This window comes from Sphaeramia orbicularis, chromosome 17, assembly GCF_902148855.1.
Source record: "Sphaeramia orbicularis chromosome 17, fSphaOr1.1, whole genome shotgun sequence".
In the NCBI taxonomy this organism is placed as follows: domain Eukaryota; kingdom Metazoa; phylum Chordata; class Actinopteri; order Kurtiformes; family Apogonidae; genus Sphaeramia; species Sphaeramia orbicularis.
Window position 1 is genome coordinate 39,861,521 of NC_043973.1, and position 19,127 is coordinate 39,880,647.

At 36.1% G+C, this 19,127-nt stretch overlaps 1 protein-coding gene across 1 annotated transcript in view; it reads left to right on the plus strand.

Annotated features, from left to right (window-relative positions):
* The window catches only part of LOC115437945 (MAGUK p55 subfamily member 7-like), a 61,154-nt gene that overhangs the window by 22,901 nt on the left and 19,126 nt on the right, over nucleotides 1-19,127 (plus strand). The window contains exons 7-13 of the mRNA XM_030161348.1: nucleotides 3,484-3,565; nucleotides 9,664-9,749; nucleotides 9,839-9,916; nucleotides 10,583-10,779; nucleotides 13,920-13,978; nucleotides 14,204-14,215; nucleotides 14,692-14,736. Coding sequence (XP_030017208.1) covers nucleotides 3,484-3,565; nucleotides 9,664-9,749; nucleotides 9,839-9,916; nucleotides 10,583-10,779; nucleotides 13,920-13,978; nucleotides 14,204-14,215; nucleotides 14,692-14,736 — 559 coding nt within the window. The remainder of the gene's footprint in view (nucleotides 1-3,483; nucleotides 3,566-9,663; nucleotides 9,750-9,838; nucleotides 9,917-10,582; nucleotides 10,780-13,919; nucleotides 13,979-14,203; nucleotides 14,216-14,691; nucleotides 14,737-19,127) is intronic.

A 19,127-nucleotide genomic window follows, 5' to 3' on the forward strand; every position in this document is an offset into this window, starting at 1 on the left:
ACAGGCCAAAAGTTTGGACACACCTTCTCATTCTTTGTATTTTCTTTATTTTCATGACTATTTACATTGTAGATCCTCACTGAAGGCATCAAAACTATGAATGAACACATGTGGAATTATGTACTTAACAAAAAAGTGTGAAATAACTGAAAACATCTCTTATATTCTAGTTTCTTCAAAGTAGCCACCCTTAGCTCTGATGACTGCTTTGCACACTCTTGGCATTCTCTTGATGAGCTTCCAGAGGTTGTCACCTGAAATGGTTTCCTAACAGTCTTGAAGAAGTTCCCAGAGATGCTTAGCACTTGTTGGCCCTTTTGCCTTCACTCTGCGGTCCAGCTCACCCCAAACCATCTCGATGGGGTTCAGGTCCGGTGACTGTGGAGGCCATGGTCATCTGGCGCAGCACTCCATCACTCTCCTTCTTGGTCAAATATCCCTCACACAGCCTGGAGGTGTGTTTGGGGTCATTGTCCTGTTGAAACATAAATGATGGTCCAACTAAACGCAAACCGGATGGAATGGCATGTCACTTCAGGATGCTGTGGTAGCCATGCTGATTCAGGTTGCCTTCAATCTTGAATAAATCCCCAACAGCGTCACCAGCAAAGCACCCCCACACCATCACACCTCCTCCTCCATGCTTCACGGTGGGAACCAGGCATGTAGCATCCATCCGTTCACCTTTTCTGCGTCGCACAAAGACACGGCGGTTGGATCCAAAGATCTCAAATTTGGACTCATCAGACCAAAGCACAGATTTCCACTGGTCTAATGTCCATTCCTTGGGTTTCTTGGCCCAAATAAATCTCTTGTGTTTGTTGCCTCTCCTGAGCAGTGGTTTCCTAGCAGCTATTTGACCATGAAGACCTGATTCACGCAGTCTCCTCTTAACAGTTGTTGTAGAGATGTGTCTGCTGCTAGAGCTCTGTGTGGTATTCATCTGGTCTCTAATCTGAGCTGCTGTTCATTTGCGATTTCTGAGGCTGGTGACTCAGATGAACTTATCTTCAGCATCAGAGGTGACTCTTGGTCTTCCTTTCCTGGGGCGGTCCTCATGTGAGCCAGTTTCGTTGTAGCGCTTGATGGTTTTTGCGACTGCACTTGGGGACACATTCAAAGTTTTTGAAATTTTCTAGACTGACTGACCTTCATTTCTTAAAGTAATGATGGCCACTCGTTTGTCTTTACTTAGCTGATTGGTTCTCGCCATAATATGCATTCTAACAGTTGTCCAATAGGGCTGTCAGCTGTGCATCAACCTGACTTCTGCACAACACAACTGATGGTCCCAACCCCATCAATAAGGCAAGAAATTCCACTAAGTAACCCTGATGAGGCACAGCTATGAAGTGAAAACCATTTCAGGTGACTACCTCTTGATGCTCATCAAGAGAATGCCAAGGGTGTGCAAGGCAGTCATCAGAGCAAAGGGTGGCTACTTTGAAGAAACTAGAATATAAGAGATGTTTTCAGTTATTTCACACTTTTTTGTTAAGTACATAATTCCACATGTGTTCATTCATAGTTTTGATGCCTTCAGTGAGAATCTACAATGTAAATAGTCATGAAAATAAAGAAAATGCGAAGAATGAGAAGGTGTGTCCAAACTTTTGGCCTGTACTGTACATGTATCATGTATACATACATACACACACACACACACACACACACACACACACACACACACACACACACACACACACATATATATATATATATATATATATATATATATATATATATATATATATATATACACACACACACACATATATATATATATATATATATATATATATATATCCTTTTTTCCTTCTTCCTTTTTTCGTTTTTTTTTTCTTGGTGATACTTTGTTCATATGTTTTAGAGTAAGTTTGTGTCTCACAAACTCTGTTACATTTGTCAAGGAGCATAGGTGGCTTGTTTTGTGAATTTTTTTGTTTTGTTTTGTATGTGTGTTTTGTGTATGTTCTGTTCTGCATAAAATCAATATTTCCTATTATTTAGACATTTTTTCTGCACTATTGCTGTAAAAGATTCAACAAAAAAAGGTAATGAAACTCCAAACACACCTCAGTCAAGGCCACATATTCGCTAAATTTGTTATTTTAATAATAATAAAAAAATAACTTTTTTTTTTTGCATCTGGATCCAGTTATCTATAAAATACATATAGTGATAGACAGTCACCAATGTATGTGCCAGATATTTTCCATTTAAGTCAGTCCAGTAGTTATTTAGAAACCAGTGTTGTAAAGTGCCCTCTCTTACAACATTAAGACATTTTTTAAATAAAACATTCCTGGACCTGAATGAAAAAGTATATATACGTCATGATGATGCATTTCAAATGTATGTGTGTATGTATTTGCATTTATATTTGTGTGTATGTGTGTACGTATATATGTATGTACATTTATCAAGGAGGATAGGTGGGGTTTTTTTTGTGATTTTTGTTTTGTTTTGTTTTGTATGTGTGTATGTGTATGTTCTGTTCTGTATAAAAACAACAATTCATATTGTTTAGACATTTTTTCCACAAATCCTCTAAATTTGTTATTTTAATAATAAAAAAAAAGAACTTTTTTTTGTCTATAAAATACATGTAGTGATAAACAGTCACCAGTGTATGTGCCAGATATTTTCCATTTAAGTAGGTCCAGTAGTTCATTAGAAACCAGTGTTTTAAAGTGCCCTCTCTCACAACATTAAGACATCTTTTAAATAAAACATTCCTGGACCTGAATGAAAAAGTAATCATTCGTTTTTTTGGCCTAAAGCCTAACTTTCCACTGAATTTCAATGAAATCATTTGACAGGATGGCAGTGATATCCTGATAACAAAAGGACAAACGGGGCCAAAAACACAACACCCCCCCCATGGCAAAAATAAACACAATCAACTTTCATCATCATTTTGTAGAAACAGGACTTCATGGATAAATATGAGAATAATTAACCTAATGATGGCTGTTTTGTTGCTGCGTGTGCATGCGTTTGTGTCGGTGTCTGAGCTGAAAAAGGGGAATGTGCTTAGGCCCAATAATAGAGAACATACTTTTGTATTGATCCCAAAACTAGATTGGAAGGGGACTGACCTTTTTCTGACATGGTCTCTTTGATCGAGCCAGTATGTTCCCTTTTTCCAGACAACAGGGTTACACCCGAGCATGAGCTGATTGTATTCAGCTACATAAGATGCTCTTTCCATTGCGATTTGCTCCACATCAATAACATCTGGTGAAAATAATGCTGATTTGGATAACCTTTTCCAGCGCTTTGTGTGTTATGAACGCAGCCGGCTAAACGGTCCCGTCTTGATACAAATAACCACCGTTGGAATGAAGTTGTTCTGAATAAGAAGCTTGTCTGGACTGTTAATGAAACCAGTGTGTTATTTTCACTCTTCATGCTTGACCTCTTTGCCTCTTTGCATCTGATCGTTTGTTTGTCCATCATTCCATAATCTCTATTCTCCAGGGTGCAACTATTAAGAAGGATCAGTCCACGGGGGCTATTGTAGTGGCGAGGATCATGAGGGGAGGGGCCGCCGATAAGAGCGGTAAGTACTGTACTGTTGTGTGAGTGGGGGGGGGGGGGGGGGGGGGGTATATCATAAAGCAGGGGTAGGCAACCTGTGGCTCTGGGGCCACATATGGGTCTAGGGCTTTTTTCCAATGGCTCAATCCGTGCATTTCCATGACAATTTTTACTCCTGGTTTAACCTGATTAAAGGTTAGATCTTATTTCAGATGCCCATGTAAACACCTTATTCCAGTTGAAAAAGAAAAGTTGGGATTAAATTTAAATTTAAACCCGATTAAGGTCACTGGTTTAATCCCGTTTTAATTCCGATCTAAATTCTTCCTGGGACATGTAAACCCTTTATTCCGTTTGGACTTTATTCCTTCCATTCTGCGCATGCTCGTTGTCTTGTTCTGTCGCGATGACGCACACATTCTGCGCTGGCGGAAGAATATGCAATGCAGTCTAGTCTTCCCAAACCGCTCCAGTGGGCTATTCTGATGGGATCTACCAGCCTGGAAAACCCTGAAGGAATAGTTCACCACTTGTTTTCTTATTAATTCATTTGTCATGCACTAATGTGTTCCATAAGTGGGCTAAACAGTTTGCACTGCAGTGCACCGATTGCCTTGTTCTCGCAGCCCTTCCGTTAGCTTAGCCTAGCTTAGCATAATCGCTTCATTCCTATGGTCAGATGTAGCCAGGCTTTTACAGGTGATCTGCAGTATTTTATAAGTGATTTTGTGAAATTCAGTTCTCGCTAATCATTCCTTTAGTCCACTGGGGTCAATATGATCACAAACTGAGGCTCAAATCATGGTGATGTGTCTTACTACAGTAATAAGATCTTGTGAAATAAAAATAATGCAAAGCTAAAACGGTAAAGCAAAGCTAATTTAGCGCATGCATCCCTTCCAACAAAAAGATTTTCCGACTTCTGTCAACACAACAGTCCCAAGATTGTATGAGTGCAGTAAGTCACAGAACTAAAGAAATAATTAGGGAGAATTGGATTTCACAAAATCACTTACAAAAGACCTTTAAAAAACTGGCTATGTGTGACCATGGAAATGCAGTGACTATGCTAAGCTAAGCTAACAGAAGGGCTGCCACAACAAGGCAACATGAGCACTGCAGCGCAAACCCTTTAGCTCACTCATCTACCTCATTAATACCTCATGTAAACCTTTATTTGGGTTTAACATTTCCATGTAAACAGAAGAGAAAATACTTTAGTTCCGAATTAATTTCTTCTGGAAAAATAAATTGGATTTAAAAAACATCATGTAACCGTACCCAGTGTCAAAAAGCAAAATGAATGTACCTTCAGATCAGAGACCATTATCAAAAAAAGATCAAACCAGACCTCCCAGGTGAAATAAACCAGATCCCTGAAATTGTGGGTAAAGCGTATAAGAACAAAGGAGGAAAAGTGATATCCAAACTGTATCAGGGATTGGTGTCTAACAGGAAAAAATCAACTCTGTATATAAGAGATAAATGGAAAAAAGAACTGTTGGTAGAATTAAGTGATGATACATGGTATGAAATATGTGAAACTCAAGTGACTACATCTAATTCCAGAAACTGGAAAATATTTTGCTGGAAAAACAGAGATTTTTTACAACACCAAAGATCTAAAAGGCTTCACTATCATTACCTCAGCCCTTTTGGAAATTGTGTGGTGAGCAGGATGTGGGTCATGCTCATGTTTTTTGGCAGTGCATAAAACTATCCCAATATTGGAATAATATCAGCGAAGAACTTGGAAAAATATTGGGATACGAAATACCAAGGACATGTTCTGTGTTATATTTAGGTCATTTAACAGGAAAAGATATACCAAGTAAGGACAAATATTTGATTAAAAATCCTCTTGGCATTGTCTAAAAAAGCCATCTCACAATTTTGCCTATTATTTTATTTGTTTTTTTGTTTTTGTTTTTTTTTTTTCAAAATACAACTTGGTTAAATTATTTCAGTGTGTGTATAAGTACTTTTTGAACATTTTGAGCACATTTCAAAAATACCATGATAATACTGATAATTTTGGTCACAATAACCATGATATGAAATTTTCATATCGTTACATCCCTACCTGGAATATAAGAAATAGACGCATACACAGAGTGTCCAGGAGGATACATAGCACACACAGGCAGAATAATACTAATGACTAATAAGGGTCATAACAATTTTGCTATTATTGTCGCAACTATAAAGTGATTCCGATGTTATGAAGTTGTAAAATGTAGACTATACTCCAAATCAATTAAAAAAAAAATAGTAGTTGTAGTAAAAGTAGATTGCTTTTTAATTTTATGACACTGAAGGTATTTGTCTGTATTCTTCATTGCAAAGAAAGTCTTCACATACCAGTTGACTTTTGAATGAAAATAGTGTCAAATACCACCGTTTTCTTTAGTTCTGTAATTTCTTTGTGGTTCTGTCAATGCACTAAAACTTTGATTAATTCTCCACATATTCTATACAAACTAATCCTAAAGAGCTTCTTCACCCATAAAGGCCCAGCGCTACATTTGTGTCAGTTCCCAAATGAATTTTCTCTATATCTAATTTTTAAGTGATTTATCACCAGTTATTAGAATATTATCTTCTGTGCTTCGTATTTTATCAGTATAAATCAGGTATTTTGCTATATTTAATTTACTGATCATGTAGACGTTCATAAAAGCTCAGATTAAAGTTGGAGGCATTACATCAAAAACAGAGAAAACTGCAGAAAAAGTGACTTTTTCAGTAAAATTTATCATTAACTGAATATAAAACAAACATTTCCATCCACTGTCATTGATCCAACTCCAATGGGTTTTACTGGTAAATCAATGTTGTAGAAGATGACGGTGTTTTCACGGTAACTACGGAGCCTCTGAACGTCCAAATGGGTCATATATGATGATCAAGAAAAGATGAATAACTGTATTTTACACCAATTATTGTCATGTATTGATAGAATTAGGGGATCGAAAGGTATTAAACAGTTTAGATCAGTACATAGTTCTGGACGATCATGGATGAGCCTCTGAACGTCCAAATGGGTCATATCTGATGACCATGAAAAGATGATAAACTACATTTTACACCAATAACTTACATGTATTGATAGGATTAGTGGATCAAAAGGTATTAAACAGTTTAGATCAGTAGATGGTTTTGGTTGGTGATGGATGTTTGGGTCTTTATGCGTTAAACAGTTACAGATATGAGTGTTTCTTTTGGCTCCAGACAGTTTTGTTTTTCTATTTCTGTCCTAAAATGGCTGTTTAGATTACAAAGGCTGCCGACCCATGTCATAAAAAATATACTGTGTCTCTATATACATTATATCATATCATACTGGTGCCAGATATTGGTGTATTTATCTAAACACAGATGCTCTATCTAACTTTTCAGAGTAAATACTTGGTACACGTGGACGTAAAACTAAAAACTCTATGCATGTTTTTGTTCATCTCTTTTGCCAAATTCTATGAAACCGATACTACAACCCAGAGAATAAATATATAGTGGGGATGCACCGTAGGCAAGATACTGATATTTAAAACAGTGCTTCTCAACTCGTTTCACAAAGAAACCCACAATTTTATAGGACGTCAACATCAGCATTAGTTTTTCCCTCATTTAAACAACATATACATATTTCCATCCCTTCATTCAGAGCTCATAACTCTATAATAAACAGAAAATCAGGATTGAATTCTGTTGATTTTTATGAAAATGAATGAAATTGATCCTATTACGTAGTAAAGTGTTTTGATTATAACTGACATTTCTGTTTTTTATGGTTTTATGTCCCAGTCTCTTTCACATAAATCCATATTTAACTCAATAACTACAATATTTGCTCTTCAAATATGAACAATGTCTTTCCCTGTATTCTTCCAGTCACTTTATTGATGACTTTAAATGCAAAAACCCATCATAGTTCAGCATTTAATTCATTTTGTGTTATTGACCAACCAATGTGTGTTTTCACTTTGTTTTGTTTTTAAATTTGTATTATTTGTGTAAAAATAGGGGTTAACTTAAGTGTTTAAAGCCATAGAATTTCATACAATGTTCTATTTACAGTATTCAGATAAACTTCAATATACCATACATATCAGTGTTATACAGTTGCAGAAAAAATGAGAAGACCATCCTTGTTTTCTTCAATTTCTTGTTCATTTTAATGCCTGGTACAACTAAAGGTACATTTGTTTGGACAAATATAATGATAACAACAAAAATAGCTCATAGTTTAATTTCAGAGCTGATACTTATCCATTTTTCATGGTTTTCTTGATAAAAACCAAAATCACTTCAGTTCTTACATCAATATCTATGGCATTGTACTGACAAAAACAGTGCTTTTAGACATTCCGTGTTTTCTTTTTTGTCTGTTTTAGTCACATGATACACACAGGAGTTAGTACTGGATTGCATAACCATTGTTTTTGATGACTTTTGATGGTCTAATAATTTTTTTCTGCGACTGTACTTAACCAGTTCACTTACATAATGATGAATTCTAGGGCTCAGTGATCCAGCCAAAAACATTTATTCTCTATATATTTTATCTGAATTACTGTGTGTGATAAATATTTCAGTAGTTTTTATGAACTGGATTACATTTTCAGTCATAATCAAACCTGTACAAGTTATCACAAAACAGACAGTAAACAAACTCCTGCAGGTTCAAGTGGATGAACCACATCCTTCATTTACCAGCTTATTTATTGGCCCGTCTCTATTGACCTGTTTATTTCCACATTGCTTACCATTATTTCATTAATGATCCTTTACACTTTTCTTCTCCTCCTTCTATTTTGTTTTCATCTTCTTCTTCTACCTCCTTTTCTGGTTTTTGTTGTTCTTCATCTTTTCTTTCTTGTTCTTCTTCATAAAGTACATAATAGCTGTGACCTAAAGGTAACAGAATAAAGAATAATGTCATTCATCGCAATCATTTGTATGAAATCAAGTCAAATCAAATTTCAGTATTGTTACGGGCCTGTTTAACATTAACCTAACCCTAACTCTAACCCTAACTGTTGTATGTAATGCCAGTTTATTGCATTTGGTGTGCCATATGTATGCATTTCCATCCTTTCGTGTGTTATTTAACGCCATTTAATGGTGTGTCAATGCGCTAGCTGCTAATCGCGCTAATTGCTATCTGCTAACCCTAAACCTAACTGCTAATCACACTAGCTGCTAATCACGCTAATGGCGTGTTTTTTTACGCAGCTTAAATATACATGCTGAAAGCTTATGATGTGTACAGATAACACGCCAGTTAAAAGTGGCGTGTTATCTGTACGCAATTCATGATATCACGTTGCTCAGTTGCATAACCCATGATGCAACACTCTGTAAAAAGCTGTTTATTACCTCCGCCAAGGAGGTTATATTTTTGCCGGCACTGGTTTGTCTGTCTGTCTGCCCGTGTGCAAGATAACTCAAAAAGTTATGGATGGATTTGGATGAAAATTTCAGGAAATGTTGATACTGGAACAAGGAACAAACAATTAAATTTTGGTGGTGATCGGGGGGGGGGGGGCACTGATCTGCCTTGGAGGAGGTCTGCGCTCTCTGAGTGCTTTTCTAGTTATATATTGGAATGGTAAATGGACTGCACTTACATAGTGCTTTTTTGCACCTTCATGGTGCCCAAAGCACTTTACAAAGCCTTACTTTCACATACACACACTCATACACTAATGGGCAGCTGCCTCCATGGAAGGCGTTACCAGGTCCTACTGGGAGCAGTTAGGGTCCAGGTCAACATGTGGACAGTGGGAGTCAGGATTCGAACCCCTGACCCTTCACTGGATGACCCGCTCTATTAGCTGAGCCACAGCCGTATATTAAATCTTCTACTTGAGGGTATATTTGAGTATATTTGGTATATAACCCATCCTGACTAAAATGTAGATGATTGTTTTGCAGCGTTCCAGGGGATTTCTCTGTGATTCACACCCATAGTTTTGTACCATTTCCATGTGCATTTTCCTGTTCACAACATTTAATTTTCCTACCCACTGTGGGTTGCAGTAACATGGTACATTTCAAATGGGGCATGTGTGGTACAAATGTGTGTGTGTGTGTGTGTGTATGTGCAACCCTCTGAAGGCCTGATCCACGAAGGGGACGAGCTGAAGGAGGTGAACGGCGTCTCCCTGGAGCACAGGAAGCCAAAGGAAATCCTTCCTCTTCTGGTTAGTGTCTCCTTATTGGCTGTTTCCGTTTCCTCCTCGGGTTTTACTGAGTTCTTTTCGATGTTGTAAATCTGCTTCCTTTGTTGCAGGCCCGTACTAAAGGTGAAGTCACGTTCACAATCATCCCTGGATCCTACAGAGAAGAGGCGTCCTCACATAAGCAGAAGGTAGGGCTTCACATCGTCCCGTCTTCTGTCGTTTATGTTCGCATGCACTCTGGCTGAACAGGGAAAGCTGCCCACCTGTTTTCAGTAAAAACAGATGAAATCACTGATGTCTTGTGTGTTTAGTTATACTTTGTGTTGTTGCCACAGGGCTGTCACTATAGCAGTACGCTTGTCAAGACGTAAATTCAAGTCAGACAGTCAAGGATAAGACAATCATCAAACTTTATCACAGTTGGCAGCGTTGTATCACAGAGACACTTAATTTATCATTTCACACACATCACATCTGTTAATCTGCAGCTACTCCATTTACAGTTTCAACCTACACGAGCAAAGTGGAAATTTTAATCTTTGTTTAAAAGACGTTTTAGGTGAAGTCCATATATAAATGGAGTGACTGTCCAAAGCTGGAAACTGTTACAGAGCAGAGCATTTGCAATGGATTAAGACTAATTATTTTCAGTGATCATGGTCATTTCTCAAAAATGACACCAACATATGTGAAAAAGCACCAGACAAAGAAGTTGCGTCACTGCCAGGATGCAGAGGACGTCCACTAAAACTGCAGAAGGAAAAGAGAAGCGGGAATAAATAAATACAATAGGATGTCTATTTTCCTTTGTCATGAGTTGAAGGCTAAAGAAACAGAATAATTCCTGTCCACAGCTGTTTGTGCGGACTCTTTTTGACTACGATCCCAATGAGGATCCCGCCGTCCCGTGCAGGGATGCGGCGCTAGCCTTCCGAAGGGGCGACGTCCTGCAGATCCTGAGTATGGATGACGACACATGGTGGCAGGCCTGTCACCTCAGCGACCAAAACACCCGAGCCGGACTCATCCCCTCACAGCAGCTCCATGAGAGGTGAATTATACTTTACTCATATGAAAATACTATAATATCCATCAGTATTTGCAGGGACACTGCTACCAATTGTGGGCCCCATGAAAGGTAAATGTTATGGACCCTTCATAAAATTCAATATGTTGTAGATCTGTCCGAGTGGGGTGGGGTGGGGGGGTCCATAACTAACACAACTTACACTGGCATGAAACAAAACTGAAACTTAACATGCTTTCAACGTACGACTCCTGACTTCTATGCCCCTATTATACAGCGGATCTTACACGAAATTTTCACAACTTCTAACCTGTATCCACTGGACCCCCTCCACTGCTCTATGGGCCCCCCACCAATACTGGGCTCCATGAATTTGTCATGTTTACCCCCGCCCCCTCTTAACACCGCCCCAGAATATTTGACTTCACATTGTCATAGATCATCATTTTTTGTTGCTTATTTTGGTTCATTTTGACTATTTTCCTTTCATTTTAATTTAGTTTCAATTAGTACTGTCAAACAATTAAAATGTTTAATCAGTTTAATCACAGGGTTGCTGCGGATTAATTTCTATTCATCACGATTAAATATCATTCATTTTTAATCTATATTAATCGCATTTCATTTTGCATGAGCAAACAGACTCAAGAAAGACAGGAATATACATGCACTTAACATGTTTATCAAACACCTTCAACAGTTTCAACGAAACAGCTTGAAACAGCTGTTCCATCCTGTTTTTTTTTTTACTTAAATTTCCCATCCAGAGGGCCAACATCCTTTTTATCGTCTTCCATCTTTATGGGTTGTTCTGCTGATCAATGCTAACTCTACTTGGACAAATTGCCCCAAATGTGTTGGCAGAGACATTCAGACATGCTACAGATGGCTTAATTGCATTCAAATATTTAATCAGATTAATCATGATGATGGATTAATCTGCATTAATTTTGACAGCCCTAGTTTCAATAAAAACATAGATACAAAAAAGGACAGGTATTGCATTTTATTTAACAATAGTCAGTCAAAGAAAAACTACATAATAAGTACAAGTAGTCAAATAAATCACATCAGGCCTTTACCCTAAAAAGAAAAAAAACACAAGGTCTCAAATCTTATCGAAATCACCCACTTCATCATTAGAACTAGAGAATTTCAGGCTCAGATGATTTTTAATTTAATCACAAATGTGTACATCATAAGTGTGTACATAAAGATTATTTATTTTTTATATTCACCATTCCAACCAAAAGTGTTTATTTTTGTAGTTATTCTTTTTCATAGTGGCTCTTTACCAGATGATAGAGTTGCTTCTCCAAGCATCAGTTTGCCACTCTCCTCAAAAGCTTAATTTCTAAAATGTTAAAGTTTTCTTTATCACTGTTAAATTACTGATCATCATTTTACATCAGTTAGAAACAGATGCAACATCATTTTAAAATCTGCAAATGTTCCCTGGAGTCATAGAGTACAGACCAACACATCTGCTTTTTCTGAATTTGACAGGTGTCACATCAGGATTTGTTCCAAATGGAGTGTTTTCTAATTAAGACTACTGGGATATGATGCTATAGTCTTTGGATGTAAAATCAGCACTTTCAGAAAATCAATCCAATTTTCACATTTGACGCAACAGACAGTCCCTGTTCATGTTCATCTGGAGTAAAGACAAAGATCCTCTATGGAACAGATGGATGCTCCAAAGAAATGTCTGATCATTTCTGATCAGAAGGAGAAACACATTTTCTGTTAAACATTATGAAAGAACATATCAACAGATTTATGGTCATGAGAAAATACTGAAAAACAGAACATTTCCAGACAGTGTTTGAAGGAACAGAAGACGGAGGCTGAGTTCACACAGTGGGATGTCTGTCACCAGTGGAAAACTTAGAAAAAGCATTAGTTTTAATGGGATACGCTCGGCTGCATGTAAACAGGAATATTAGTGGAATATATATTTTCAGAGACCATGTAAACAGCTTACTGGCAAAGAATAAGGGCAAAAACAAGGATATTTTGTGCATGTAAATGGTAAATCTAGACATTTAGTCCTATATTCAGCCCATACCTGCTTACGCTGTAAACAAAAAGTTAAGGATATTTTTAATTTTTGGCCTTTTTTTTTTTCAGTTGGGATTCTTGCACAGCACTTTTTACTTTTTTGTGTGTGAATTGAATTGAAACACATTTTTTAAATGACTAGACATAGTTTTATTTACAAATGGCAAAAATGACCAAAAAAACCCAAAAAAGAAATATCCTTAACTTTTTGTTTTTAGTGTATGTCCTAATGTGTTAATTTTGCGTTTCTTTTTTTCTGAGATTTTAGAGCAGTTTTTCTATAGTTTTTTTTTTTTTTTTGTCTATATTATAGGGCATTTTCAAGGCATTGTGTGAAAACAAAACATACCGCGTATTCACTTCAGACAGATAAACGACAGAAAACTATAAAAGATATGTGAAAAAAAAAAAAAAAAAAAAAACTTAAAAAAAAAAGTTAATATTCCAGCAGCTGGGGCACCAAAAAAATACAGTTAAATAACGGAAAATAACTATCTCATAAAAATACAGTAATTTTCCATATTTAAAATACAGTTTATAGCTCTAACTTCACATGAGATTTTGCTTTTTTTTTTTTTACTTTTTAATTTTTAATCAAGAATATTTACATGTATTAAAACAATCAAATTACCTATAAATATGGTTGAACACCATTAGAATACAAATAATAGGGCTTAAAATTTAGAAAAGTACTGTTTTATATAATTTTATGTTAAAAACGTGTATATAAATTAATATTTGGTGTAATAAAATGACATAACACACATAAAAACATTTGATTTATTTTTCAAAACCTGTCAAAAAACTGTTATCGGGTTTAAAATTCCAACAATTTACTGTTAATTTTAGGTCATATCAAATATAAATGAAATGTTTACATGTAATTTTACATAGATTTCTTGTATATTTAACAGACCTTTAATGTTAATAAAGTTTGAAAATGTAGCTTAACATGCTATATATATATTATTGATAGATTTTCTCATAATTTTTGTTAATTTTGGATAGATATTGATAATGCAAATACTCACTTTTATTTTTATTTAACATAATAGAAGCATTTTCTTCCTCGCTGACGATAATAACCTTGTTTTCTGCAGGAGAGTTGCACTACAGCGACCCAAAGCCCTGTTCAAGCCTCGGAAAGTCAAACTAACAGGTGACGAGCCGACATGTGTTCATAAAACCACAGCACCTGAAAAGAGTAAAAAAAAAAAGAAAACTACTTTAAACATTTTCCACTAAACATATTAGAGCTGCTTGACTGCAAAACCAAAAGGTCAGAGGTCAGGGCTCAAGTTCACGACCAAGGTGAGCTGACCCCCCCACCCCCTCCCCTCTGCTGTCGGACTCACTGCTCTTATTTTCTCCACATGCAACACAGATGAGGTGGAAGGTACTGTCAGCCTGAATTTTCCTTTGAAAACTTACCTTCAGCATAATTGACAAGATATAATACACATGTTTAGTTTAGATTTTGGGGGTTTTTAAAGAGTCGTACGACCCAAAAATAACAGTCATGTAATGTTACTTGATGTGTATTTAGTGTGAAATGTTCCTCGGTTGTAACCAAAAAGGGTTTAAATATCTAATGACTTGAACTGGACTCCAAAAGTGTGCTTTACTTTCACGCTAGCAATCATTTTACAGGACCAAGGTACTTATTAATGTATTAAAGCTGTGGATATAATTTCTAAATAAAACTATTATTAGAGTTTTTTTTGCATCTCCCAAGCAAAATATTAAGACATTTGGGTCAGAACATATGCTTACACTTTGAGTATGAAATTTCAGTGCAACACGTGTTATACTTTTGTGGTTAAAATCCACAATTTCCTCACTCTTTCCTTTTCTGTCTTCCTGTTTTTCCAGTCATGGAGGATGTAGACTACGGAGCTATAACTGGGATCCACGTCGGTAAGAGCAAATTCTGGAGAGAAAAAAAAAAAAAGGACCAAAACCAGTCTGATACAAAACTCATTTTCTTTATCGGGGCTATTCGATGTGACAGTTTGCATCAACGCACATACGTTTAATTTTTTTTTTTTAAAAATGTAAAAATAGAAGAAAAGAGAGAAAGAAAATGAGTCCCTGGGTATATTTACAAACCAGTTCATAGGATGATGTAGCTTTGTGGTTTAGAGATTTAGGGGAGAGGACTAAAACAGCAAATGTGGCTTTAGCCTTCCCATTTATCCCATTTGTCTTGATCTGGTGGATTGGAAATGATGTTCTGGTGTGTGTTTTTCACGTGCATGCGAGCAGTGCAGGATGTTCTAATGGGGGTGTTCTCTCATGGCTGATTGTAAAAAGGTCCTTATGTCTGTACAAAGCAACGTAATCACACAAATTGCATCATATCGGCTCTAAGACTCATGTGTGTTCAATAATAATGCACATTTCATCTTATCTCAGGCCAGCTTCCACCTGAAGACCTGGTCCAGACTCTGTGTTTCCTCTTGGTCCGCCATGTAAACCCTCACTGATGCTGTATGACTGAACTGACTGTATAAGAGAAAGAGTCCAGGGACAGGGAACATTATTACTGTATGTTCAAATACTGTTTGGGCTCGAAATACTGTTGTTCCTTATCTTTGAACTTTGTCATCCCTATGGGTTTACACTCTGTGACTCATACTTAATGTCATGTTCTTGGTTTAATTAATCGATCATAATCCATGCATCATCTTTGTCTTTACCTTTAACCCATAAAGACCCGGAGCTACTATTGTGTCAGTTCCAAATTTTTATTTATTTTTTTTCTATACTAACATTTCCTAACCCGTAAAAAACTAGAGCGACTTTTGTTGCAGTTTGCAAATGAATTTTTCTCTATGTTTGCCCTTTCTTAAGTGATTGATCACCGTTTGTTGTAATATTATCCTCTTTATTTTGCATTTCTTCAGGAAAAAATCTGGTATTTTTCTAGATTTAATTTACTGATTATGTAGATATCCATAATATCTCAGATTAATGTTAGAGTTATTATATCAGAAACAAGGAAAACTAAAGAAAATGTGACTTTTTCAGTGAAATCTATCATTAACTGAACATAAACCAAGTGTCTCCATCCACTGTCATTGATCCAACTCCATGGGTTTTACCGGTGAATCAATGTTGTAGAAGATGGCGGTGTTTCCACGGTGACTCCAGAGCCTCTGAACGTCCAAATGGGTCATATATGATGATCATGAAAAGATGAAAAACTGTATTTTACACCAATTATTTTCATGTATTGATAGAATTAGGGGATCGAAAGGTATTAAACAGTTTAGATCAGTACATAGTACTGGATGATCATGGATGTTTGGGTCTTTATGAGTTAAGTAATTTATCACCATTTTTTAAAATTAATTAATTAATTTATTTATTTTAGTGCTCGACAAACATTGTGACGGGGTAACAAAAAAAACAAAAAAAAACAAAAAAAAAAAACAAGACAAAACATCTGGCATGCTAATTCATAGACTTCAAGGAATACAAGTTCATAGACATTAAACAAAACAAGGACAGGTGCAAACAGAGGGTTATTTACAGATGAGTGTGTGTGTGTTTGTGTTTGTGTGTGTGTATGTATGATTATTTATGATTATTTTGTGCGTGTTGGGCATATTCAGGCGGAGACAGAAGAGGGAATGAAAATAAAATTGACAGTGTAATGAGTAAAAGGGTCACAGGATGTGAGTATACAAAAGTATACTCAGAAAAGTATTATCAGGTTTTACTGTTATTATTTTGATTGATTGATTGATGTATTTATTTCGAACATGAATGTCAAACAGAAGAAAATAAATAAACAAAACACTTAAACATAAGACATATAACACATATTCGAAAAGGAGTGAGAAGAAGTACAACTTATAAACTCCCACCCCTTCTCCTTATATAATTAATAACAATAATAACCTTCCTCGTCTAATCATATCTATACACTATGCCATAATATGACTGATACTTACTAGTAAATAATTAGGTTTCTGGCTTTATATTATTATGAACAAATATAATATGATTTACATAAACACATAATACAATAACACATATGTAAATAAATATTCATACACAGATCTATACACACATATACACCTACATATATACACACACACATACACATACATTTACACACACTTACCACATACTTGTACATCTTTATCACACCCAGTGATCCCCAAGCCCTCCCTCATCCCTGTACCTCTGAAAAATTGTGTCTTTGTACCTCTTTTTAAATTCTTTCATGCTTGGACTTTGCTTTAACTCTATATTAAATCTGTTCCACAGTCTCACCCCGCTGACAGAAACACAAAAACCCTTCCTAGTTGTGCGTATTAAGGGAATTTTAAAGTTAATTTTCCCCCTTAAATCATAACCCCCCTCATGAATACTGAATAATTTCTGTATATTTGTTGGTAAAAGATTATTTTTAGCTTTGTACATTATTTGAGCTGTTTGATAGATTTTAATATAGGATTCATTTTTATAGGATTTTTATGATGTACATTGTTTGTCCTGAGTGCTGATTTCGTTTCACGTATACATGTACTGGCATCAAAGTGAACCTTAAACCTTGAAATCGACATAACTGAACCCAGGTCCTGAGGCCTTTCAGTGTAGAGTTTGCATGTTCTCCTCATGTCTGTGTATGTTTTCTCCTGCTTCCTCCTGCCGTCCAAACACATGCACCACTAACCGGCCCAACTAGATCACATTTAGGTATAAAATGAGTGTGAATAACTGTTTGTCTGTATATATTATCTCTACAATGAACTGGCGATATTTCCAGGCTGTATCTGCCTTCACTTAATGCCAACTGGGATAGAATGGATAAAATCAGCACAACAAATACATTCCAAATTTTTAGTTAAAAACTGCCAAAACGATATTATATATGGGCCCAAATTATAGCTGTTAAACAAATGCAAATCATGAAGATTCAAGATTCAAGGTGACTTTTTTAATACTCGTCGGTAGATTTGTTCTGCAGTCTGGAGAGGGAGGGCATCTCAAACACAAAAAACATTAAAACCACAGGCCACATACAGGGGACAGATTAAAAACAGAACAGACAAAAGACACGGACAGGTACTCCAACAGTTCGCTGATCATAGTTAACCCTGTAAAGCCTGAACCATTAAATCATTGACAGAAAATTCCAGTTCTTTGAATCTGGAGCCTTTACTGGTCCTTCTGAACAATACCAATTTTTTTTTTTTTTTTCAAATATCAATTTCCATGTATGAGTTTCAATTACCTCCGCCAAGGAACAGCGGAGGTTATGTTTTCTTCAGGGTCTGTCTGTCTGTCTGTCTGTCAGTCTGTCTGTTAGTAAGATAACTCAAAATGTTATGGATGAATTTTCATGGAAATGTTGATACTGGCACAAGGAACAAATGATTAAATTTAGGTGGTGATCTGGGGGGGGGGGGGGGGGGGCGCTGATCTGCCGTGGTGGTCTGCACTGTCCAAGTGCTTTTCTAGTTTTCTAATTTTTTTCTCCCAAATATCAATTTCTATGTACAAGTTTCAATTTTGTATCATATTTGATACATCAGGTCTCACTGCTCAAATATTATTTTTGAATAAACAAAAACATAATATAACACAAATATGTCTAACAAATTGGTCATTCCTTTTCAAAATTGGCAAAGTTCTGCCTCCTTCCTCATTAATGACAGTCTTGTAGTGTCACTGGAAAGGCCTCTGGTGAATGAATTCCTCCCCCTGGTGGATTATCTGTGTATTGCATGTATCTAATTGTATACATCAGGTTTTTCAAGAAAAAAAATATCACACTGATCATGTAGAGGGCTTCAAAACTCATGTATCAACAAATATGATACATTTGGCATTATAGGGTTAAAATAGACTAGAAATAAATAGATAAAAAACAGATAAATAAATAAAAGTCATCAGATATCACTAAAAATGCCAATATAAAGCTATCCTTATGTCTCTTGACGTACATTAGCTTCCTTTTCTGTTCTTTTTACAAATAGCTAATGTTGCGGCTGTCAGTATTTCCTGACGTCTCCATCCTGAAATTACCAGTTGGAAGCTGATGTTAAACTTGGATGCTTATATTCACACTGAATGACACGACATGACTGAATTAAAAACATATTAAGGGCAGAAACTGTTATCGGTTTCCTCATCCTAGACTATACATACTCTGTGGCTTCACATTAACAGACAGCTGTGAGGGATATCGATTCTCAACTTCATCTTTCAACAAAAGTATATCCTTTAAAAACTGAATCCCACTTCATGTCAGGCTCTTCTCAGTACATGTTTATGGTCATATCATATAATCT